This window comes from Erinaceus europaeus, chromosome 4 (genome assembly GCF_950295315.1).
Source record: "Erinaceus europaeus chromosome 4, mEriEur2.1, whole genome shotgun sequence".
Taxonomy (NCBI): Eukaryota; Metazoa; Chordata; class Mammalia; order Eulipotyphla; family Erinaceidae; genus Erinaceus; species Erinaceus europaeus.
The window spans coordinates 115,431,498-115,457,853 of NC_080165.1; the positions used below are offsets into that span (position 1 = coordinate 115,431,498).

At 36.9% G+C, this 26,356-nt stretch overlaps 1 protein-coding gene across 1 annotated transcript; it reads left to right on the plus strand.

The window, feature by feature from the left end:
• The first annotated feature begins 10,676 nt into the window (after positions 1–10,676).
• LOC103110832 (small EDRK-rich factor 2-like) lies at positions 10,677–10,885 on the plus strand. The gene has a single exon (XM_060190921.1). The coding sequence runs from the start codon at positions 10,711–10,713 to the stop codon at positions 10,846–10,848; it is 138 nt and encodes a 45-aa protein (XP_060046904.1). The 5' UTR covers positions 10,677–10,710; the 3' UTR covers positions 10,849–10,885.
• The last annotated feature ends 15,471 nt before the right edge of the window (positions 10,886–26,356 follow it).

Below are 26,356 nucleotides of genomic sequence, written 5' to 3' on the forward strand. Positions count from 1 at the left end.
CCTCTGCACATTGCTAGCCAAATACTACTTCATTTCTCTTTCCTTATCCAAAATTAAAATATTGTTTTAGGCAAATGTAAAGCCCAGTACCCTAGTCTTAACTATAAACAGGAATGCATTGGCTATATCATTTCCATCAGTGAACCTACTCTAAATACTAATATATAAGTTGCTTGGTCAGTATAGTTTCCAAATTCTATATCTTTGCCAATCTATTGCCTACTATTCTCTATGAAAACAATCTCACAAACAGACACTGCAGATACATGGGATAATTTATGCCATATCCTGCTGGTCTGTTTGAAAGCAAACTGGGTTAACATGTGGATTAAAGAAAGCAAAAAGTATCCAGGTATAATGGGCCAGCTAATGATGGATTTTGGAGTCTACTGGTTTTGAATTTATAGTTAATCTTTAGCAGATGTGTCCACTTTTGGACTAGCTGGCACCCATTCTTTCAAAGCTGGGATTAATGATAATAATGGAGTTTCCAGATAGAAAAGCTTAGAGGAAATTGATAATCAAACCATGACCCACTAGGGAAGGATAAAATTTAAACACCAGTGAGGTGATGATATATTAACCAACACAGCCATTTTCTCTTCTAATCTTAATAAAATAAAATTCTTCAACATTGAACAAATATGCTTCTAAGAAGGAAGGGGCATAAATAAAAGGACCACAGGAATTTCACAGTTGTTGACGACTACTTTGCAACTTAGTGAGTTAATTAACTTCTCAGTATCTTAGTTTTTCACACATGCAAATGGGAGATAATAATAGTAACATCACAATATAACATTTAAGTATCAACTGAAATATTTATAAAATTATGTAAATTGATATAAAGTAATTGCACAATAAATGTCAGCTTTGTTCGTATCTAGTCCCAATGTGTGTACTCAGTTGAGCACAAATGTTGCACAAGGGCCCAGGTTCAAAATCCCAGTCCCCAAGAGCAGAACAGAAGCTTCACAAGCAGTGAAGCAGTACTGCAAAAGTCTTTCTGTCTCTCACCTCTCTCGCACTCTCTCTCTCTCTCTTTCTCCCCTCTTGTTTTTCCTCTCTGTGCAGTCAAATAAAATAAATAAAAGAAAAAATGACCACCCAGACTGAGGCAAAAAGCCCCAGCAATAAGCCTGGTGGCAATAAAAATAAATAAATGTTAACTTTGTTTTTATTAATGTAATGTGAAGCTTTTAGAGGCTATTATAAGATACAAGACTATTACATGTGTTTTACCCACAAAGAATGGGGGAGGAGTATAAGAAAGTACTCAAGAGTATTTGAATTCAGAGTTAAATACATAGCTGTGACTGCAAAAACCTTACCTGAATTTTGTTTCCTTTATAGACTCTGTTACTATAAAAAGACATCCCTTAAGTTTCTACCAAATTACTCATTGGAGGCTCTTTAAAATAGTGTGTTTATTTTTAATTTGAAGGTGCCCTTGGGTGTTTCCATATTTACAAGCAAAGTCAAAGAATTCACAAGTGTTCAAGACTTGATTGGCCCGTTCTTGTTGGAATGTCATTTGCATCCCATACCTGCCTGTGTTCCCATGAACTGGAACTCAGAAACAATCCTTCTAAAAGGAACTGTAAGAATCAGCTGTTAGTTTATTTACTGAGGATCAAGTTCTAAGTAGGCATTCACAAAAGTAGCTAACTGTCCCTCACTGGAATAAGGAAGTTTTTTTTATTGGCACAAACCTGTACCCTTAAGACTTTGCCTATCATATGAGGTTTATACTATTTGAAATAAAGTATTTTCGGGTTTCCTTCAGTAACCTAGGATCCTGAATAAAAATCTCTCCAGTCTTTTAAATTCACAAATCCTGAATGAAATTACTGCAGTACAAAGGAATTGAAATTCAAACAATTGTGGTTTTTTTATTCTTGGGCTCTTGGATCCTCTTAAATTAAATCTAAAACACTACACAATGTTTCTTATATTCTGTTGTATATTTGATTTCAGTCCTTTTAGTAGAAACTATTTATTTGAGTTTCTAGCTCTCTCCCTTTCTCTCTCCCTCCCTTTCTCCTCTCTCTCTCTCCCTCTCCCTCCCCTCCTCTCTCTCTCTCTCTCTCTCTCTATATATATATATATATATATATATATATATATATGGCACAATCTGAGAAACTCAAGAAATGATTTCAAAAATTTTATAATGTCACATGAAGCAATCATAAAACAACTGTAGCAAATGTAAACATCAAATGTATTTCACAGAAGTTCGGATAAGAAATTATTAATTAGAGAGTTATTCATACCTCCAACAAAAACTTCAATGTCTAGCACTGAGCAAAATTTCAGTCAAATAATTTGATAGATTATTCAAAATGGAGAGAAAAATAGAAACAAAAAGTTCCCTAGACAGTCAAAAATTAGTTAACAGCTTTCTCAGTAAGATGAAATTAAAAGCATTTCCAAACGTATAGAAGTAATGACAATAAGTACTTTTTAATATTAAATATTAAAAAATATAAATGTGGGTACACCACATTGGGGCCAGACTTTTAAGTATTAAATTTTGTAAATGTTATCTTACACAGAATGATTATGTAAAACATGTAGCTGCAGAGCCCTGTGGAAGTGAGAGGCATAAGTTACACTGCCCCACTTTCTCTTGTTTTCTGCAGGAGCCAATAAGACCCACTCTGAGGAAAACACTGCACAGGAAAGAAACATTTAAAAGGTAGATATACCAGAGAAGAGCCATACTCTGGTTTTCTCTATCTATCTCCCAGGGCCTTATCAGTGTAGCAATCCAACTCAACACTTACATCTTACATTATCTGACCCCAAAGCCCAGTATTCTCAACATTTGTTCTAAACACTTCTAATTAGGCAAGTTGCTAGCTGCCAATCCCAACCACTACATTCACTTCTCCATACCAGTAAGACATATCCAAACTTTATCCAGCAGCTACCAAGAGAGATCCAGGAAAACCAACCCCATGTATGAGAAGCTGGAAAACTAAAAATAACAGATCACACCCATTTGTAATAGAAATGACCCCACACTTAAAAGAGCTGGCCTTGACTCAAGCACAATCTAGGGAAGTTACCCACTAAAGGTTATTGAAATATAACAGTCATGATGGAAGACAGAAGAAATCCATATCACCCTCACCAAATGGGTTTTATGCCAGAGTTACAAGGATGGTTCAACATATAATAATCAATAAGCATTTATATATGTAATCTTAATAGAACTAATGCAGTTTCCAATGGAGGTCATGGGAACACAGAACTCTGGTGGTGGGAAAGGCATAGAATTATACCCCTGTTATCTTATAATTTTTTTCATTAATATTAAATTATTAATAATTTTTAAATCAATAATTCATCACATTAACAAGAGGAAAACTACAACCAAATGATTGTTTCAGTAGAAGCAAAGAATGCTTCTAACAAGATCTATCAACTCTTCATGATCAAATCTTTTTTAAAAATTGGTGGGGAGTCAGGCGATAGCACAGCGGGTTAAGCACACATGTCCCAATGCCCAAGGACCGGCGTAAGTATCCCGGTTTGAGCCCTTGGCTCCCCACCTGAAGGGGGGTTGCTTCACAGGCGGTGAAGCAGGGCTGCAGGTGTCTGTCTTTCTCTGCCCCTCTCTGTCTTCCCCTCCTCTCTCCATTTCTCTCTGTCCTGTCTAACAACAAGAACATCAATAACAACAATAACTACAACAACAATGAAAAATATGGGCAACAATAAATATTTTTTTTAAATGGTATTGACGGAAAATTTCCCCAATCAAGTCAAATTATGTACAGCACACTCATAGTCAACATCATACTCATTGGTGAGATGCTGGGAGCTTTTATTTATTCTTATACTGAGTACAAGACAGGGTTATCCACAATCACCATTACTTGGTAATTCTAGATAAAGCAATTAGACATGAGAAAGGGGTAAAATAAATACATATTGAAAAAGAAATAGTTAAGTCACCACTGTCTTCAAATGATATTGTATATATAGAAAATCCAAAAGAATACAATAGAAAGCTTCTGAAACAGGTAGGCAGGCAATGTAGTAAGATGGCAAATTATAAAATTAACATATGAAAATAAATGAAATTTCTCTATGCAAACAGCAAACCAGAAGAAGATTACAGTGGAAGCAAAAAAATTACATAATTAGGAATAAGCTTAACAAAAGAGGTGAAAGAATTGAACACTGAAAACTGAATCACTACTAAGGGAAATAGAAAAAGATACAAAAAGAAATGTAATGATATTCCATGCTTGTGGATTGGAAAATTTAACAGTGTTAAGTTAAGCCATATACAGATTAAGTCCAATTCTTATCAAGATTCCTCTGAATAATTTTAAGGGAAAAAAGAACAAAAGCTGACAAGTTTATCCACAACAAGAAATATCCAGAATTGCCAAAGCAATCCCGAGAAAAAGGTACAAGAATAGAGGTATCACAGTCTCTGACCTCAAATTATATTTTAAGGCTATTATTATCAGGGGTGCCTGCAACTACAACAAAAACAAGCACACATATCAGTGGAATAGAATTGAAAGCCAAAAAATAACCCCCCACACCTATGAACAACTAATTGTTGGCAAGGGAGCCCAGAACATTTTTTTCTTTTTCTTTTTGCTTGCAAGTTTATCACTGGGACTCAGTGCTGGCACTACAAATCCAATGGCAACCCCCCCCCCCTTTTTTTTATTTTTGGCTAGGACATAGAGAAATTGAGAGGGGAGGGGAGTTAAAGAGGGAGAAAGACAACTGCAAACCTCCTTCACTACTTGTGAAGCTACCCCCCCCCCCCGCCCCCCGCAACCTGCAGGTGAGGAACCACGGCTCAAACCTTGATCCTTGTACTTAGTACCTGGTCCTTGTGCTTAGTACTATGTGCACTTAGCTGGCGCATCATGGCCCAGTCCTGGGAGCTCAGAACATTAAAAGGAGAAAGTCTTTTCAACAAATGGTCCTGGGGAAATTGGGTTGGAAAGTTCAAAAGTATGAAATAGGGCCATGAACTATCACAAATATACAAAATTCAACTCCAAATGGATCAAAGACTTAGATATTAGACCAGAAGCTACCAGACATAGAAAAATAAAAAAACATTAGCAGAACACTTTAAAATGTGCATTTAAGAAATGTTCTCAAAGAATCAAGTCCAACGGCAAGACAAAAATAAACTAATGGAACTGAAAATCCATTTATCAAGCTGAAAATCTTCTGCACAGCAAAAGAAGTCATCACCAAAAACAAAGGCACCCTACTGAATAGAAGATCTTTGAACGGGATACATCAGGCAAATGATAACTAATCAAAATATATAAAGAATTCACAAAATTCAACAACAATAAACAATTGCAATAGAAAATGGAGTAGAGCATGGACAGAATCATTACTGAGGAAAAGATCCAGAGAGCCAACAGACATATGAGAAAGTGCTCAAAGTCACTGGTTATCAAAGAAACACAAATAATGACATATCATATTGCCCACACTATGTTTTCCAAAGTTCACAGGGTGGATATAATAGCCTCCCTTATAGCTCCATCTTACAATGAAACTTAGTTCTCTTGCTAGACTCAACTACCTCCGCATATCCTCTGAGGATGCTCCCTCCCAGCCCTATAAGGATGTGCTTGCCCACAAAACATTTCCTTCATCTTTGGCAGCTCCTACCCTTTATTCAGGACTCATTTCAGACACTTTTACCAGCTGCATTTTACAAAATAATACAATGCTGCTTCCTTTTTCTTTCCCACTTAATTCTCTGAAAACCAGAAATGTGCTTCTTGTACATACAATTGGATAGCCTCATATACATGTAGATATTTAGGTTTTTTTTCTTTTAATAATGAGCATAATCACAGAGAACAGGACATGAGATAAAAGAGAAGTTAAATTGTTTAATTTTATTTAACTATAAATGCTATTGGTGTGCAGGCAAGGCTCAATAAATATCATCATCTACACCTAAAATTGATGGATTCGCAATTATCATAAGAATGATTTTGATTTGGTAATTTAAATAACAGTTGTTTTTTTAGTTTGAACAATTTCTTTTTTAATATTTTTTATTTATTCTCTTTTGTTGCCCTTGTTTTATTGTTGTAGTTATTATTGTTGTTACTGATATCATTGTTGGATAGGACAGAGAGAAATGGAGAGAGGAAGGGAAGGCAGAGAAAGACAGACACCTGCAAACCTGCTTCACCACCTGTGAAGTGACTCCCCTGCAGGTGGGGAACCGGGGGCTTGAACCAGGATCCTTACGCTGGTCCTTGCGCTTTGCACAACCTGCATTTAACCTGCTGCACTACCGCCTGACTCCCTAGTTTGAACAATTTCTATGATTATTTATATTAAAGAAACAACTTCATTAAAAAATGTATTGCTTTTAAAATTTTTAGTCTATTCCAAAAAAATAGTTTAAGATTCATTTATTTATGATAGTGAGGAGACATAAAGAAAATGGAGACAAAACTAAAGTATCATGTTGGCACATGTGATATTATGGATATGACTCAGGCCCTCATGTATGTAAATCCAGGCTTTCACACACTGCAGACTTCCTGGGTCATAACACACACATGCACACACACACAAACACACACAATTCATGCTTTTTAAACAAATATGTGTGGAAAGCATGCTTGGAAAACTAAACAAAATGTTTTAAGCAATAACTGCAAATACAATCAAGAAATTCTGTTTGTGTTTTAATTTCTGGCCAGGCATTCCTACAGCTTTTCTATGTAGATATCCTTAAAATAACTTTCAGTGAAAAAAAAAAAGGGAGTTTCTTAAATTTTAGTGCTTGAACTTTAGTGCTTTAGTGCTTGAAAAAAGTCTAAGTGCTCAAAGAGCTATCGTTAATAAAAAATTTTTAAAAGTCTATGATGTTTGACTCAAAAGTAATTAAATATAAAACAAAAAATTGGGGCTGTGTGGTAGCACACCTCGTTGACCGCACATGCTACTATGTGCAAGGACCTGGGTTCAAGCCCCTGTCCCCACCTGCAGGCAGAAAGTTTCACAAGTAGTGAAGCAATGCTGCAGGTATATCTCTGTCTCTCTCCCTCTCTATCTCCTTCCTCCTTTTGATTTCTGGCTGTGTCTATCCAGTAAATAAATAAAGACAGTAGAAAATTTATGGGGGCCAGGAGATGACACGCCTGTTTAAGCACTCACATTACAGTGCACAAGGATCCAGGTTCAAGCCTCTGGTCCCCACTTATAGGGGAAAGCTTCAGAAGTGGTGAAGTAGAGCTACAGGTGTCTGCTTCTCTCCCTTTTTGTCTCCCCCTTCCTTCTCAATTTCTCTCTGTCTCTATCTAATAATAAATAAATAAAATAAATTTGAAAAAGAAAATTTACCAAGAAACTAATAAAACATAAAACAAAAAAAAATGGGCTGGCAAAATAACTTAGTGCACTGATTTGCCTTAAGTGTGACCTGAGTTCAAGCTCAACCTCCACTCTGTTAAAAGAAGTTTTGGTGCTATGACCTCTTTCATTCTTTCTCTACCTTCTAAAAACAGAAACAGAAATTTCAAAAGAGACACAATGTAAGAGACAAGACAGTTTATAAAATCTTCCTACTTATTTCATTAAAGTAATATTTGTTTATAACATATAAGTTTCTGGACTTTAGCATTATAAATCAACATCTGTTCACACAACATTTAGCTCACCATCAAACTGGCAATACTGATAGCTCTTAAAATTAATGTTTTCATATTCTTTGGACAAATACCCAGAAATGAGACAACTTTGTCATAGTGTACTTCTATTCTTATTTATTGAAAGATTTCCATAGCAGCTGTACCAGTGTACATAAGGTATATTAGGGTTTTCCTTTTCCCACATTGTCTTCAATACTTATTGTTTCTGGTATTTCATAACCATCCTTATCGTGATTTATGTCATTTAATGCTATTTATAAATAACTGTATCTTATATACAGACAAGACCAGTTGCTTCTGGACTCCCTGCTCCAAGACTGTAAATGATTTAATTTTTTTAAAGTCATTATTAGAAATGCATTAACGATTTAAGCCCAGTGTTAAAATTTAATCAGGTTACTAATTTGAAATCTTAAGTGATTAGACTGAAGGAATATATATATATATATATATATATATATATATATATATATACTCAGAATCGAGGTCTATGCACTAAAAGATTTAGGACATTCAATCTATTTTCCCCTCCATATTGACTAAACAATGAGTTATCAGGCTCTAAGCTGATTAGAACAACATTAAACCATTCCTACCACCAAAGGTTTGTGTCCCTATCTACATCTCCCTATAGTGGAACTGAAAATCTATCCCTCCCATCAGAGGTGTGTGTTGTTTTTTTTTAACTTTTCTGCAATACTCGAAACTCAGTCAAATTTTACTTTGCATTGTCCTTTCTGTTTTTCTTGCTCAACTTCAGCTTATGAGTGGGATCATCCCATATTTGTCTTTCTCTTTCTGACTTATCTCACTTTACATAATTCCTTCTAGCTCTATCCAGGATGGGTCAGAGAAAATGGGTTCACTATTCTTCAAAGCTGCGTAGTATTCCATTGTATATATATATACCACTACTTTTTCAGCCATTCATGAAATAAGGTCTTGTACAGTAAATCCTAACTATGGGATTTCCAAAGTAAAAAAAATTCCCAAATAACTTGGTTATAATAATAATGATCTATTGCCTTCTTAAATTCTAACATAGCAATGAGCCTTCTTTATTCTAATAAAACCCGTATTTCCTGCAGTCCTGGAATCTCTAGGGCTTGGATCATTTTCTTTTATGCTACTCTTGATCCATACTATTTGACACTGCATCTGCTGAGCTCAACCAAATCAATGCAACCAGTTCTGCCTCAACATGTTTCACTTAGGACTGTGTTCAGAGACACCAGGCCTGGGACATCAACCCATCAACTCCATTACTCTAGTGAGACCTTTCCTAGCTCATAGGACTCCTTAATTCAGTGAGCACATTCTAACAAAGCTACAGAACCTAGATATAGACCGGGGCACATGAGATAGGACACATGTGCACGTGTACCCATAAGTTAGGGGGAAATATATACCTTAAAGTTAAAGTGCATAATAGTTTGCAGTGACCCAGTAAGTACAGCAAGCAAGTAGAAAGACCGAAGAAAAGATAACGTAAAGTTCTTAATCAAATGGTTTCTACTTAGACCTAGAAAACCTCTTCACCTACTTCCTATTTCACTTTCCTCAATCACTCTAAGTCCAGCCATGTCAGATAAAAATGGACCACAAAATCTGGTTTAGGGCAAGAGATCAGCACATTTTAATGATATCCCTTTTATTCACTACCACGCCACCCCATCATCCTCAGCCCTATTCAGGGAATCCTGGGATTCCCACATAATTATGATCAGCTTAGACCTCTAATAGATCCTGCTCTCCACCACTACTGGTCATCTCCACCAGAAACCCTCTTGTGGACCTCTACAGGACTTTGCCTTCAATGTAAAACAATGGGAAGAACTGCCTCACTCTCCAATAGAGGTTGGGTCAACATACTCTGCCATTCAAGGAAGACTGATCCTGAAATAAGTGCTGCTTAGAATGTTCCTAGCTATGACCACAGAACTCAAACTAAGACCTACAGATACAGAGATTACAGAATATAGACCCCAGATCAAATCTTTTTTGTTGTTGTTGTTTTATTTTTTTGTCTTTTTTTTGTACATAAACACTGTTCCCACCACCAAAAGAGTGTGTCCCATCCCCACCATCCACCCCCACCACGCACCCCCCTGCCATACCGGGAAGCCCAATGGCCACCCTCCCCTTCACCACAGGTTTTTTACTTTGGTGCCCTGTTCTAGATTTAATCAGATCCTTCTTTTAGTTTCCCTTTCTGTTCTTCTTCCTCAACTTCTGTTGATGAGTGGGGACATCCCATATTCATCTTTATCTTTCTGACTTAGCTCACTTAACATAATTCCTTCTAGCTCTGTCCAAGATGGGTCAGAGAAGGTGGGTTCATTGTTCTTAATAGCTGTATAGTATTCCATTATGTTTATGTACCACAGCTTTCTCAGCCACTCATCTGTTGTTGGGCACCTGGGTTCCTTCCAGGTTTTAGCTATTATGAATTGTGCTGCTATGAACATAGATGTACACACATCTTTTTGGTTAGGCATTATGGAATCCTTGAAGTATATGCCCAGGAAAGGAATTACTGGGTCATATAGGTCTATGTCTAGCCTTGTGAGAGTTCTCTAGACTGCTCTCCACAGAGACTGGACCAATTTACATTCCCACCAGCAATGTAGAAGGGTTCCTCTGTCCCCACAGCCTCTCCAACATTTGTTGCTGCTGTCCTTTTTGATGTATGCCATTCTCACAGGAGTGAGGTGATATCTCAATGTTGTCTTTATTTGCATTTCTCTGAAAATCAGTGACCTGGAGCAGTTTTCATATGTTTGTTAGCCTTTTGGATCTCCTCTGAAATGAATGTTTAGTTCATATCCTCTGCCCATTTTTGGATGGGGTCATTTGCTTTTTTGGTGCTAAGTTTGCTGAGTTCCTTGTATATTTTGGTGATTAGTGTCTTGTCTGATGCTTGCAACGTCGGACAGAATGACGGGACGCAATGGAGGCAGGCCGGAGCTGCTGCCGTTGCCATGACAGGCAGACAGGCAGTCACCAGCTCGAGCTTGCCTGCCAGAAGAATATGAAAAAGCAGAGTGACTTGGTTAAGGGGAAGCACCGAGATGACGGGCTTTCTGCCACTACCCACAAGCAGAGGGACTCGGAGATCATGCAGCAGAAGCAGAAAAAGGCAAACAAGAAGAAGGAGGAACCCAAGTAGCTTTGTGGCTTCGTGTCCAACCCTCTTGCCCTTTGCATGTATGCCTAGAGTCAGTCCTGCCACACTCGTGTGTTCTCCTGTAGTGCTCACAGGTCCCAGTACCAATGGCATTCCCTTTGCCCTGAGTCTGCAGCAGGTCCCTTTTGTGCTTCCTTCCCCTCAGATAGCCTGCCTCCCCCCAGCTACTCCTGGGGGTGAGGGGGTTACCCCTTCCCAGTGTTTTTTATTCCTGTGGGACTCACCCCAAAGTATTAAAAGTAGCTTTGTAAACAAAAATTTCCTAGATCAAATCTATGTGGTATAGTTAACAATATTTATATATTTTCCCATATTTGGAATCTACTCTCTTCCCTGAGCCAGCTTTCTTTTTTTGTTAAATTTGTAATTATCTGCCTTATTTATTGGATAGAGACAGCCATAAATTGAGAGGAATGGGGAGATAGAGAAACAGAGAAACACCTGCAGCCCTGTGGTCTAGTGGTGGGGCTGTATAGTGGGAGCCTTTACACATTGTTCTCCTGATGAGAACATGGTGAATTACTGCCTTAGAACCTACAGACTACAAATGGGTCTTGTTTAGAAACTCACAGGGCCAAGCAGTGCTGCTCAGCTTACCTCTGGCTACTGCCAGAAAATCTGAATTGAGCCCAGAGCTTTGGATCCATCAGGTGTTGGAGTCCGTTTGCATAATCACTGTGCTATCTCTCCCCACCCTGATTTATCTCTTGGTCAGGAGTGAGTGATTAAGGTAAAAAAAAAACCTACTTATAGGTATAAAACCCTCAGGCTATACCATAGCCTACAGGGAAGAAAAAGAACAAAAGAAGCTTTAACAGCACTGTGCTTCAACTCATGGATTGAGATAACATTGAAACAACTGTTAATTTCCACAACTGTGAACTCTTTAAGTACCTTACTTAGACACAACTCAATCCAGGCAAGAGTGACCAGTGAACTGAAAAGCACTTAGAGAAGGACCTCATAACACACTATAATAATGGTTAAACTAAGAAGAAGCATTGGAGAATTGAACCAGGACAAAATCCAGCTAAAAGCCCCCCAAAGGTAGAAGCACAGAAAAATGAGATCAACATCCAAATGCTAGTTAAGGAATTAGAGGAGTGAAGAAAGAGTTTGAAAGAATTGTCATCAGAAATGCTGAAACAACAAATGAGATTCTGAAAGAAAGCACTAACTTTCTCCAGTTAATTAGAGAGCTGAAAGCTGAAATAGCTGAGCTAAGAGCACAACTAGCTGAACAAGCGAATACAGTATCAGAACAGGATAACAAAATAGCTGAGCTATAGAAAACAACAGAGGGAAGAGAAAAATAGAATAAGTGAGGCAGAAAACAGAATTAGCAAGGTTGAGGATGAGTTAGAGAAAACTAAGAAAGAAGGAAGAGATCTCAAAAGGAGATTAAGAGATACTGAAAACAATGACAGATCCATGTGGGATGACTTCAAAATAATCATATGCACATTATAGGCCTACCAGAAGAATAAAGAGAGGGAGAGGAAGAAAGCATTCTAAAAGATATAATAGCTGAGAACTTCTTTAGTCTAGACACAATAAAAGACATAAAGGGTCAAGAAGCCCAGAAGGTCCCAAACAGAATTAACCCAGATTTAAAGACAATGAGACACATCATATTTAGAATGAAAAGGAATATAGATAAAGAAAGAATCCTGAAGGCTGCAAGATAAAAAAAAAGTCACTTACAGAAGAAAATTCATAAGCTTAGCAGATTTCTCCACACAAACACTACAGGCCAGAAGAGAATGGCAAAATATCTATGGAGTGCTCAGTGAGAAAGGTTTTCAACCAAGAATACATCTATATGGCTTCATCATAAAAGTAAATAAGTAATACTCTACCCATCTTTATAACCAAGTTCTTTATCTTTTATTGTTGCAGTTTTAAGTTATTTTTGACATATTTAGATGGTCCCTCACTGGGTGCATAGATGTTAATGATTGCTAAGTTTTCTTGGCTGATTGATCCTCTAATCATTATGTAATGTCCTTGCCTAACTTTTATTACTTTATTTAATTTAAAATCTATTGTGTTTGAGATGAGAATGGCTGTTCCTGCCCTTTTTCCTGGTCCGTTAGCCTGTATGATAGTTTTCCATCCTTTCACTTTAAGTCTGTGTTTATTCTTGCAAGCAGCATATGGTTGGATTATGTTTTCTGATCCATCCCCCAACTCTGTGCCTTTTGATGAGTGAGTTTAAGCCATTGACATTTATTGATATTATGGATTTACTGTATTATAGTGCCATTGTTCAAAAAAATTTTTTTTGTTTGCTCTGATATATTGCCAGTATTATAGTGATGTTCTTGTTTATAAGAGGTCCTTTAGAACCTCTTTCAGGGCCGGTTTTGTGATGGTTGCCTCCTTTAACTGTTGTTTGTCTAAGAAGGTTTTGATCCCTCCATATAATTTGAATCAAAGTCTAGCAGGATATATTATCCTTGGTTGAAACCCTTTTTCATTCAGGGCTCGATAGATATCTTGCCATTCTCTTCTGGCTTTTAGAGTTTGAGTGGAGAAGTCTGCAGATAATCTTATGGGTTTTCCCTTGTATGTGACTTTTTGTTTCTCTCTTGCAGCCTTTAGGATCCTTTCTTTATCCTTACTTCTTCTCATTGTGACTATGATGTGTCTTGGTGTCTTCAGGTCTGGGTTGATTCTGTTTGGTACTCTCTGGGCCTCTTGAATCTTGATGTCCTTTCTGTTATTCAGGTCTAGGAAGTTTTCTTCTATTATTTCCTCTAGAATGTTTGCTTCCCCTTCCTCTCTTTCTTCCTCTGGCAGGCCAATGATACAAATGTTACTTCTTTTGAGATCATCCCATATGTCTCTGTTGTTGTTTGCAGTGTCTCTCAATCTCTTTTTAAGCTCTTTCACCTCTTTCTTTGTTTTCTCTAACTCATCCTCTTTCTGTCTGACTAATTCTCTTTTCTGCTTCTGTTAGTCTGCTTTCCGTTGCCTCAGCTTCTTTCTTCATTACAGCTACTTCAGCTTTCAGTTCTCTAACTGCCTCAAGATAATCAGTATTTTCCTTGGAGGTCTCAACTGTTGTTTCCCTAATATTGCCATTCCTTTCCTCCAATGTTGTTTTCATTTCTGTGATTAATAAGTTTATTATTGCTTGCATACTTTTCTTATCTATGGTTACTTCTGGATGATTTGTAGTTTCTTCTGGGCTCTTGTCTTCATTCATTGGGGTAGCAGTTTTATTGTTTTTGATCTACCCATTTTTTTGATTTATGTGTTTCCTTTTTTATGCTCTGTTGTCCCTCAGCTGTTGTGTTTTGAGTACAAGCAACACTGTACTAAATCCCTTTATGACAATTGTACTCACCAACCTCAGGAATTACAGTAGCAACTGAAGCAAGTATTGAAGCAGTTTAATCACTACCAGTTATCCAAACAATTTCTCCAGTCTGTGAAAGAATAGTAACCAAATCCCAGTGAAGAAGAAAGAGAAAAGAAAGAAGTGATAGCAAGAATAGACAGTTATGCAAATCTACTATCCACTGTATATTCTAGGGGTAACAAGAGGGGAAAGGGAAGTAGAGCAGAGATACACACATAGATAGTCCACTCTGAGTCAGATTTCTTCCCCAAAATAATTCACAAACTCAGAAAGGCAAAGAAGGAAGGAAGAAGTGTATGACAAGATAAAAAAAGAAAAAGAAAAAGAATAAAAAGAAAAAAAAGACAATTGAGAGAAAAGGGAAAAGATAATAAAAAGAGCTGTAATTAAAGAGCAGTGAAAGGAAAGGGATTTTTTTATTACTTTATTTTTAATTTAATTTAATTTTTTTAATTAGCTAGGAGGAGGAGGGAGGGGAGAGCCTGTAGAGAAAGTAGAAATAAGGAGACAAGTTCCTCCCACAATAGATAAGATGCCCACTACCCTAGCAATGAAAGATACCCTAAGAGTTAATTCTGAACCACCTAAAGGGGGGGAAGATATATGCCTTTATATAATATTAATAGTAGAATAGAGCAGGGTAAAAAAAATAAAATAAAAACTCTGTCCCAGATTACCTCAAACCTTGTGATCAAAGGCAGCTGATTGTTAAGAATGAGAAAAAAAAAAAAAAAACCTCTGAACTAAACTAGGATATCTGAAATAGACAGTTATGCAAATCTACTATCCACTGTATATTCTAGGGGTGGCTAAAGGAGGAAGGGAAGTTGAGCAGAGACACTCGCAGTGAGAGTCCACACTGAGTTAGAATTCTTCCCTAAAATAATTCCCAAATGTGTATCAGTGAATTCAAAAAAGCACACTATTTGGTTGTGTGGGGGGTGGGGACTGTGGCTTTGGAAGCTGTAGGATTAAGGAAGAAAGGATGACAAGAATGAGAAAAAGAAAAAAAAAAGAAAGAGAGAGAAAAATGAAAAAGATAAGAAAAAGAACAGTCATAAAAGAGCAGTGAAAGGAAAGAGTTTTTATTTATTTATTTATTTTTAATAATTTAATTAGCTATGTGGGGTGAGGTGGGGGGGTTAGCTACTTAGAAAGAAAAAAGGCCAGAGGTTTCAGAAGGGTATAGACTTAGAATGAATGATACTCCCTGGTGGGATAGGAATTTGGTAAAGACAGAAGCTCAGCAGGGAGCCTGCTAGGAGTGGGTCCCCAGGGACTGGTTGGGGGGGGGGGGTGAGGTGTGCTTACTAATTAAAAGGAAAAAATTTTATTTTCCCTTTTTTCTACTCTATTTCTTAACCCAAATTAAGTTATAGTCACCTCCTTAGTGTCACTGCTAGCACCCCTTATTGACTGGCCTACTAAAGGCAGAAAATCCTACTGTTTCCAGAAGATGTGGTCAGAGCTCAAGCCACTAGCAGCTTCTCAGTCCGCCATCTTCCGGGAACCCCAGTTTTAAGTTATTTTATGTTCAGTATTTTGGAAGTAACTATTTGTCTGATTTATAGTCTCACAAATGTATGTAGTTGCTTCATTCTAATAATATTTTCTTTCAGTTTATAATAGCTTATTAGTTTTATATAGTGCAGCTTGTTTTCTTTTATGTTTTGCTTCCCTACCTATTGAAGATTTATCAATAAAGACTCATTATAACAAGTCATAGTTTTATAACTTTTGTTTTCATTTATATAATTTACTAGAGTATAGTGTTTTTGAGTTAGTTTTTGTATCTTAAATAGTGGTCTAAATTCACTCTTTTGAGCATCATTATTCAGTTTCCTCAACACAGCTTATTGAAGAAACTTTTCTGAATCAACTTTATACTCTTGGTTTTTTTGTCACAAAATAGAATCTGTTGACTTATGCTCATTAGTAGAGAAATCACATGACACTGTGTTAAGGCCAATGAAATTAAATCATATCAGCATCTACAGAAAATTCTAAAGTCTAATGCTACTTTTTTCTTATCAATTGAAATAGCACATGAGCTAGTTTCAGATGGTAAAGTTATTCATACTTTTCACTTTTGCAATTTATCAACAGTTTACTCTAATAGAAACACATTCTTTTATTTTATTGACAATTTTTAATGTATAAAATTTGTAATGGGCTCATTATCTTAAATAGCACATTACCTAGGTCCAGCAACAAACATGGAAATTCTTAAAACAACAGTTCACTAAGATTTAAATTCTCAATTACTTCAGTTAAAATTCTGCAAAGTAAAAGTCAGTGAAAGAGCTAGTGACTCCCAGTGATTTTTATTTGCTGGCTCTCTGTATTCTTTGTTCACATCCACTTAATTCTAATTTACAAAGCTCATCAGTTTGCACCATGTTGGCATTGATTTCACCTGGCAGCTTCTTATACAACCTTTCTCAGACTTTGGAATTGTAATTTAATGCTCCATAGCCATAATTTATAATCAACTTTTATGACCCTTATGAAATATGCAAGTACAAAGGCAAACAAACTGAAAGGAGATGGAAGAGTAGGAGAGGAAATATAGGAAGAGAGGGTGAAAGAGAGAATATATAGCCACAGACTTCCTCTCGTTCTGCAGTCCAGGCACATGAAAGGGCCTTGAGCAGGGTAAGTGCCAGCTGGCCAGCAGTATTCCTCATGATGGTGGCAAAGGCCACTCCACAGATCTGTATCCTCTCTAATCCCACAGCTCATTATACAGTCCCCTCACTTGGCCTTTCTTCTGCTCTGTTTTCCTCATTTTGGTTCAGAGGAAACCAAAACTAAAAATGTTTTTTGCACATCAAATTAACTTTATTTCATCTTGATTTACATTTTTCTCTCTCACTCTCCTTGAGGAAAACAAAATTCGGTTTGATTCTCTGATTTTTTTTTTTTTTTTTTTGGTCATTGTTTCTCTGTTTTCTGCCAGGTCATTTATTCCAAATGAGGTTTTTGATAGGTGGGTGTATAATGCTTCATGTTATTCTGTACCTTGTCATCTTTGTTTCCTTTTTGAATCACGTTTTCTGGTTCTACTTCAAGTTTTGAAACAGACTGCTCCTTGGAGTACATGAGATCATGCATTTTTAATGGATGTGACATGGAATTTAAATGCCTTTAAAACTTGTGAAGCAATGGTAAGATGAACCCATTACCATACCATTTTCATTTCTAGAAACTTTAAAATTTATAGCAACATGTTAGTAAATGGCAGATTTCCAACTAGTGCTTCTGGGGGAAAAAATATGTGGATGGTAATGCAAGATGTTCTTACCAAATCAATCATCCTTTTGTTGTACTTGACATACAATTACTCTTGGGAAACAAAAAACTACTTAGCTTTTCCTATTCCACAGCTCAAATATCTGGTTGTTAATCTAGCATACTGTATCTAATAAATGTCAATTTAAGCAATGAATGAGTAAAAGATATAATGTATAGTGTTGATAATCAGGGATGGTTTAAATGATAAGAATTCTTTATTTCCACCTTCTCAACACAATGAAGGATTTTTTTTTCAGAAAATTGAAATACATAGTGAATAAATTCCAACACTCCTATTTATAGATGAAATGTCCTTTGTCTACCTTTCTAATATAAATCCTTACTGCCTCCACCCTTGACTAAACAAGTTCTACTTTCTTCTTTGCTAGTTCCTGTAACCTTGCCAAGAACACTGACACTCCAAAACCTTTTTTCTTCCTGTTCTCTTATTTGAGAAACATATCTCTCTAACATCTTTCTGCTATACTTTCTGAAGTTCATCCACGACTCTGCTCCAGTGTAACCTCAGAGAGGTTATCCCTATACATTTTAGCATACTTTCCTCATCACTTTCTTGTCAGGGCTCATTGGCATGTGACACTATGTGCCTTCATTGGCCTATTTCTATCTCTTCCACTAAGACTCCATAAGAATAATTTGTTTTTTCATTGTGTAAACTTGGTGTCCAGATCAGTGCTTATCAAATGCTTGATGAATAAACAAACTTAAGAATTATTTAAAGGTTAGCCCATAGCACAACTTGGAGTTGCACGGTGGGGCTGCTTCACAAGCGGTGAAGCAGGTCTGCAGGTGTTTCTCTGTCTCTCTCCCTATCTTCCCCTCCCCTCTCAATTTCTCTCTGTCCTATTGAATAAAGTGGGGGGGGGCAAGTTGATTCAAAGTTCTGGCACGGAGTCTGATAATGAACCCCGGAGGCAAAAAAGAAAAAAGAATCCCAATTTTTAAGGTACTTGAAGAGTGATGCAGGGAAACACTTGTTAGCCAGCATGAAAGGAGTCATGTTTCTGTTGTCTAGACAATCACATTTTCATGCACAATCATTAAAACTTCAAACAGACTATGAAATACTATTAGTACAAGACTATTGAGTTAAGTAAATTGAATTCCTAAATTGGAACCTGTAAATGTTACCACTGTAAATGTGTGTGTTACTATTAAGCATTTATTCTTAATTATAATTACAGTTAGTTAACAGCTTTTAAAGAGTAAGGTTAGTGGTTGCTGAAACCATTCAGAGTTTGTCAGTGAAATCAAATATATTTTAATAATAATTTCAAGACATTATTTTAAATTTAATATTTGCTTTCTTTTTTAAATTTATATATAAAATTAAAAATATTGACAAGACCACAGGATAAGAGGGATACAATTCACACAATTCCTACTACCAGAGTTCCATATTACATGCCCTCCCTTGAAAGCTTTCCTATTCTTTATCCCTCTGGGAGTATGGACCCAGGATCATTATGGGGTACAAAAGGTGAAAGGTCTGGCTTCATAATTGCTTCTCTGATGAATATAGGCATTGGCAGGTCGATCCATACTCCCAGCCTGTTTCTATCTTTCCCTAGTAGGGCAGAGGTGGGTTTCCAGGGTACATTGGTGAGGTTGTCTGTCCGGGAAGTCAAGTTGAGATCATAGTAGCATCTGCAACTTGGTATCTGAAAAAGCATTAAGATATAAAGCAGAAAAAAAATTTTTTTTGAGTAATCAGGAACCTAAAGGTAAGAATATAACAGATGTGATTTGGGGCCTCCATTTTTGGAAAAGTTAGTAGGTCTATTTTAGGTATATTCCAAGGAGCCCATGACTTTTCTAATTTTTGCCTGAGCCCAACAGCTAACATGCAGGTATGTTAAAAGCATTGTCTGGGGAGATGGTGTCAGAGTTTGAAATAGGACTAGAAAGCTGGATCATGGAAGAGAGTAGCTCCCAAACATGGGGAAAGTATATAAATATTGTTACCTGTAAGACCCACTGATTTGATCTGGGGCCCATATTTGTCGCAGGAAGGAGTCCATGTAACCTCTGCATCCCCATAGGTCTAAGATCACATTATGAGGTCTTATCTAGCAACTTTCTAGGCTGATGGACCCATCTTCCTCAAGTGGTAGAGGATTTTGGTCTATTTTCCCTTCAGAGAATGGAGCAGTTCCTACCATTGTTAATCCACATTGAGGGCAAGGTCCTGTAGGGGCCCACAAAGGGGTCCATTATGTTGTTCATGATGGAGATGACCAGTGGTAGTAGAGACAAGAATCTGTTTGAAGTCTAGGCCCATCATATTAGTATGCAAATCCCAGGATTTCCTGACTAGGGCCGCTGGAGATGAGGTGGCCTGGTAGTGACCAAAAGAGCCATCATTAAAGTATGCCAGCCTTTTGTGGTCTTTACTTTGTCTGACAAGGTTAGTCTTGGAGTGATTGAGGGAAAGTATCTAGGTCTAAGTAGAAACTATTTGATTAAGAACTTTATGTTGGCTTTTTTTAGGTCTTTCTAATTGCTTGCTGTACTTACCGTGTCACTGAAAATAATTGTACACTTTTACTTTAAGGTATATATTTTCCCCTAACTTATGGATACATATATACATGTGCTCTGTCTCTTCGACCCTGGTCCATATCTAGGTGCTGTGGCTCTGTTAGGACATGTACCACCTGAAATGCAGTTAAGGAGCCGTATGAGCTAGGAACTGTCTCACCAGACTAATGGAGCTGAAGGGTTGACATTGAAGGCCTTTCATCTGTAGACACAGTCTGAAGTGAAACATTTCAAGGTGGTGCTGGTTGCATTGATTAGGCTGAGATCAGCAAGCACAGAGTCAATTGGTATGGATCCTGAAAAGCCTGCTGAAAAACTAGCCCCACCACTGAGCTGCCAGGACTGGGAGAAATATGGGTTTTATAGAGAATGGGGAGGAATCCTGCTACCTTAGGGTTTAAAAAGGCAATAGATAGTTATTATTATAACCACATTATTTGGAAGTTTGGTTGACATTGTTAGGGTTTACTGTATCATACAAGACCTCACCATGATTTATGTCCTTTAATGCTATTTACATATAGCCTGGCTAATATAGTGACACAGCCAGTTGCTTCTGTTCTCTCTGGTCTAAGATTATAGATGATTTAATATTTCAAAGAAAAAGTCAGTTAGAAATGTACTGACAATTTAAGCCTACTGTTAAAATTCAATCAAGTTACCAATTTGAAACTTTAAGTACATAGATTAAAAGAAGATATACTCAGAACTGGGGTCTATGCATCAAAAAGTTTGAGACATTCAATCTATTTCCTCTCTCATGTTGATTAAATAGTGGTTTATAATACTGTATGTTAATAGGAGTGTATATTAATAGCACTACTTTTGTGTCCCTCCCCCCAGTCCACCCTATAATGAAGCTGAAAATCTACCCTCACCTTCCACCCAGAGATTTTACTTTGGTGCAATACTCCAAACTCAGTCAAATTCTGCTTTGCATTTCCCTTTCTGTTCTTCTTTCTCAGCTTCTGTTTACAAGTGGGATCATCCTATACTCATCTTTGTCTTTCTGACCTATCTCACTTAGCATAATTCCTTCAAGCTCCATCCAAGGTGGGTCAGAGAAGGTGGGTTCATTATTCTTAATAGCTGAGTAGTATTTCATGGTGTATATAAACCACAACTTTCTCAGCCATTCATCTGTTTTGAGGCACTTGGGTTGCTTCCAAGTTCTGGCTATTATGAATTGTGCTGCTATGAACATAGGTGTACACATATCTTTTTGGATGAGTATGATTGATTCCTAGAATACATCCCTAGGAGAGGTATTACTGGGTCATATGGAATGTCCATCTCTAGCTTTGTGAGGGCTTTCCAGACTGCTCTCCACAGGGGTTGGACTAATTTACATTCCCATCAGCAGTGCAGGAGGGTTCCTTTGTCCCCACAGCCTCTCCAGAGTGTGTTGCTATGGTCATTTTTGATGTATGACATTCTCACATGGTGAGGTGGCATCTCATTGTTTTCTTGATTTGCATTTTTCTGACAATCAGTGGAGCAATTTTTCACATGTCTGTGAGTCTTTTGGATTTCTTCCATAGTGAATATTCTGTCCATATCCTCTGCCAACTTTTGGATGGAGTCATTTGCTTTTTTGTTGCTAAGTTTGGTGAGCTCTTTGTACATTTTGGTTATTAGTCTCTTGTCTGATGTATGGCATGTAAAAATCTTTTCCCATTCTGTGAGGGGTCCCTTTTATTTTGGTAATGGTTTCTTTTGCTGTGCAGAAGCTTTTCAACTTGATATAGTCCCATTGATTTGTTTTTGATTTAGTCTTTCTTGCAACTGGGTTTGTGTCATCAAAGATGCCCTTGAGGTTTAGATGGGAAAGTGTTCTGCCAATATTTTCCTCCAAATATCTCATAGTTTCTGGTCTAACATCCAGGTTCTTGCTCAGCTCTGGCTTATGGTGGTGTGGGGGATTGAATTTGGGACTTTAGAGCCTCAGGTATGAGTGCCTCGTTGCATAACCACTATGCTATCTACCCCCAGTTGACATTATTTATCTTTGTCACTCTCTTTTTTTTTTTTAGCAAATTATTGTGTTTTTCAAAGGTCTGGCAATATGTGATAGGCTAATAAATTGAAAGAAGTAAATGAGAACCTAGCTGTTTGCAATTAAGCCACACATTAGTGAAATTCATAAATTCATGTTAAAAACATCTCTGGAGAATAGTTACCTTCCATAAAATACATTATTTACATTGGTGAGCATTTCTAAAATAAATAAGTACATGATTTTAAATTAACTCAGATAAGAATTTATAGGTAAGGGACACATACACAAGATAAGTTTGAGTTTCTCAGTTATTCTAAAAGTGTAAATATAACCTAAAATAAAAAATAATTTTCAAGTACTACTATAGTAGATGAACACAGGAAATATTTGTAGTAACTACTAGAGCTTGCTACCAAATATAAGCTCTATATATTGTAAAACTGGAAAGTTATTTCTGCTAATTCACAGAAATGATTTCTTTTTTAATATTTATTTTATTTATTTATTCCTTTTTGTTGCCCTTGTTGTCATTGTTGAATAAGACAGAGAGAAATGGAGAGAGGAGGTGAAGACAGAGATGGGGAGAGAAAGACAGACACCTGCAGACCTGCTTCACTGCTTGTGAAGCGACTTCCCTGCAGGTGGGGAGCCAGGGCTCCAACCGGGATCCTTGCACAGGTCCTTGCACTTTGCCACCTGCACCTAACCCACTGCTCTACAGCCAGACTCCGATTTCTTTTTTTTTAAACTAGAGCACTGCTCAGCTGTGGTTTATGATGGATGATTAAACCTGGGACTTTGGAGCCTCAGGCATGAGAGTCTCTAACTGAGAGTCACAGAAATAAATTCTTTAAAATACTTTGCTAGGGGGTTGGGCAGTAGCACAACAGTTAAGCACACATGGTGCAAAGTGCAAGGACTGGCTTAAGGATCCGGGTTCCAGCCCCCAGCCCCCCAAAGCAGGAGATCCCTTCACAAGCGGTGAAGCAGGTCTGCAGATGTCTGTCTTTCTCTGCCCCTATCTATCTTCCCATCCTCTCTCCATTTCTCCCTGTCCTATCCAACAACAACATCAATAATAATAATAACAACAATGATAAACAACAAGGGCAACAAAAGGGGAAAAATAGCCTCCAGGAGAAATGGTGCAGGCACCCACTGAGTCTCAGCAATAACCCTGGAGGCAAAAAAAAAAAACTTAAATAATGTGGATATTTTACATGACTATATTGATTTTTAAAGTGTCTGAAAAAGAAAATATTTATTTCCCATAGAATGGTGTTATCTAGTGTACATGTTCTCATTTTTGAAAAGGTACTATTTTTTACTATCATCTTGAAGATGAAGAGGTTAGAACTTTTTAGTAGTATTATTTACAGGATGTCTTGAAAAATTTCTTGTACAAAGATCAAAGTTCCATTTTTTTTTATTTTGTCATTTCAGGACATCTGATTTCACTCTCAGCTGGTCAGTTACCTTAGCATGAAGGTAGTTACAACACATCAGCTAATGTGCTTGACTGTGTTCCAACCAAGCCTCACTTATGAACAATGAAGTTTAAATTTCTCACTGTTTTCATGAATCATGAAATTTTATCCTTTTGTTTTTAAGCATTACAATTGAAATAGTATTTTAGCTTATAAAAGTATAAAAAAATGGCAATGGGGTTAATTTAATTTCTAGTCTTTTGTTTGACAACACTTAATAAAATTATGTCCTATGGAACTTCAATTCTTTAAATCTCCCATGACAAAGTGTTTCATTATTAAATATGTTTGAAAGATATTACAATGGAGATTCAAAGTATATAGCAGAATCAGAACTCTCAAAAGACTATCAGCTTATTTATTAATCAAAATTCTAAATATTAGCTGGCTAGATACATTCAGATTCTTGAAGAAGACATTCATTCAAAAGTACTCTAGTTATGTTAAATCAGATTTGAAGGGGTAATGAACAGTTTTTAAGACGAGAAACATATAATAGAATTCATTACTACTAAACCTACAAGAAATAGTAAAGGGACTTATGGAAAAGGAAAATACTGAATGATTTCATGTGGGGAATATCAAGCAAATCAAGGGGACACACAAAGTCAAGACCAGAGTTCAGAGCTAAAGTTAGCAAGGAAGTCTGTGATGAAGAGAATGTGTTTCATAGGGAGAGTAAATCCAGTGCATTTTTGTTAGGGATATTAGTTCTTTGATGTTCGGTGATGTATAGTAGCACATTTTAAAGAAATGACAAATTATACTTCTAATATACTTATAGTCCTATAGACCTTAAAAACAAAATTATGATAAAATACAAACACAGTTGAAGAGTTGCTCTGTCACCAGCGGTTTTACTTCTGAAAAAGAGTGCATTGTTGACCCTGAAAAGTCCAAAAATAACTTTTCCTAGCAACTCTGGTCCAATATATATTAATGAATTCACATCTACAACCAGGAAACAAAAGAGAATGCAGAACCAGAATTTAGAGGTCAGTTTTAAAAACTTCTTGATATAAGGATAGACAAAAATAAATGACAGTACAATGATAAAATATCATTTCAAGAATGTTAAGCTTTAATGCAAATACTCTTATTGTCAGAATCAAAATTAGTGACTAATCAGTAAAACTACATAGTAACATACAACACATTTGGGGAAGAGGTAGCATAAGACAGTAATAAAAAAATTGATGTTCTTTCTTCCAAACGAAGATCATAGAATAGTGACACATACTCTGAAAAGTTTATGGTTATTTTATTTATTTATTTATTTATTTGCCTCCAGGGTTATTGCTGGGGCTCAGTGCCTGCATTATGAATCCATTGCTCCTGGAGGCCTTTTTTTTTCCCCCTTTTGTTGCCCTTGTTGTTGTAGCCTTGTTGTGGTTATTATTGTTATTGTTGATGTCCTTTGTTGTTGGATAGGACAGAGAGAAATGGAGAGAGGAGGGGAAGACAGAGAAGGGGAGAGAAAGACAGACACCTGCAGACCTGCTTCACTGCCTACAGGTGGGGAGCCCGGTGCTCAGACCTGGGACCTTACCCTGGTCCTTGTGCTTTGCGCCACGTGCGCTTACCCACCACACTACCACCTGACCCCCAGTTTATGGTTACTATATGAAACACATGTACATGAAACAGAAACTACATGAGAATAGTAGAATAATATTTGTTACATAAGTACTCAAAGGAGTTGTAACCTGTATGATTAGTGCCCTAATTTTGGGAGTAAGAATAAGGATTGTTCTCACCATCAAGAATAATGGTAAAAGAAGGGATTGGGAAGTGTAGGACTAGGGAGATAGGAAAAAATACTTTCATGCCTGAGGCATTAATGGTCTCAACCCCCAGCTCCACCATAAACCAGAGCTGAGCAGTCCTCCAGAAAAAGAAAGAAAAAGTAGGTGTGTGTGTGTGTGTGTGTGTGTGTGTGTGTGTGTGTGTGTGTGTGTGTGTGTGTGTGTGTGTGTGTGTAAATCATGCCTTACCAATCAGCAAGAAATATTTGGGGCACCATAGTAAAACTCTGAAAGGAAAAGAATAAAAAGATAAACTGTGTAGATAAAAATGCTGAAAGTTCATGAATAGAAAGAAGATTGAACTTGTAGTAAGTGGCTAATAAACAAAGGCATGTAATTACAGGAAAGAGAGCAGCATGATTTCTTTTCTCTCAGATTCTAGTCTGACAGTGGTGCCTTTAGAGGGCATTTGAGCCCTTGCGGAGTTTCCCTGGGCATGACATGAAGGAAAAGACTTAGTACATACCCTCTGTTTCCACGCCTAGTTTCCTAAATCACCCAACTCCTTTATTTGCTTCCCTCTCATTTATTTATTTATTTATTTTCCACTGGCCTCAAGCCTAGCTTCCTCTACCTCTGCCTTCTTCCTCCATTACAATTATGCTTTTATCCCCAGTCTTAATGCATAATCTTCTTTCTGGTTATGACCCCACCCACTTATAACAATAGTTTCACTTCTTTATTTTTCCAGTGAACTCTTGATTTGTCTTCTTTGGAAAACACCTCTCTTTATTTCACCAGTCCCAGATTCATTTAGTTTGTATCATCTGTACCATCTTTGTAAATAGGATCAAAACACTCCAGATCTGATCAACACAGACCATAGCTAATAGTTTAACCATGATCCTTGATTGATATTGAGCTTTCATTCTGCTTCTTTTGTGTGAATTTCATACATGTTTCTCATTACATCACTTGTTTATGTAGAGAGATGGTTTTTATTGCTCATGGAGATATGTGATTTCTAAAACATATA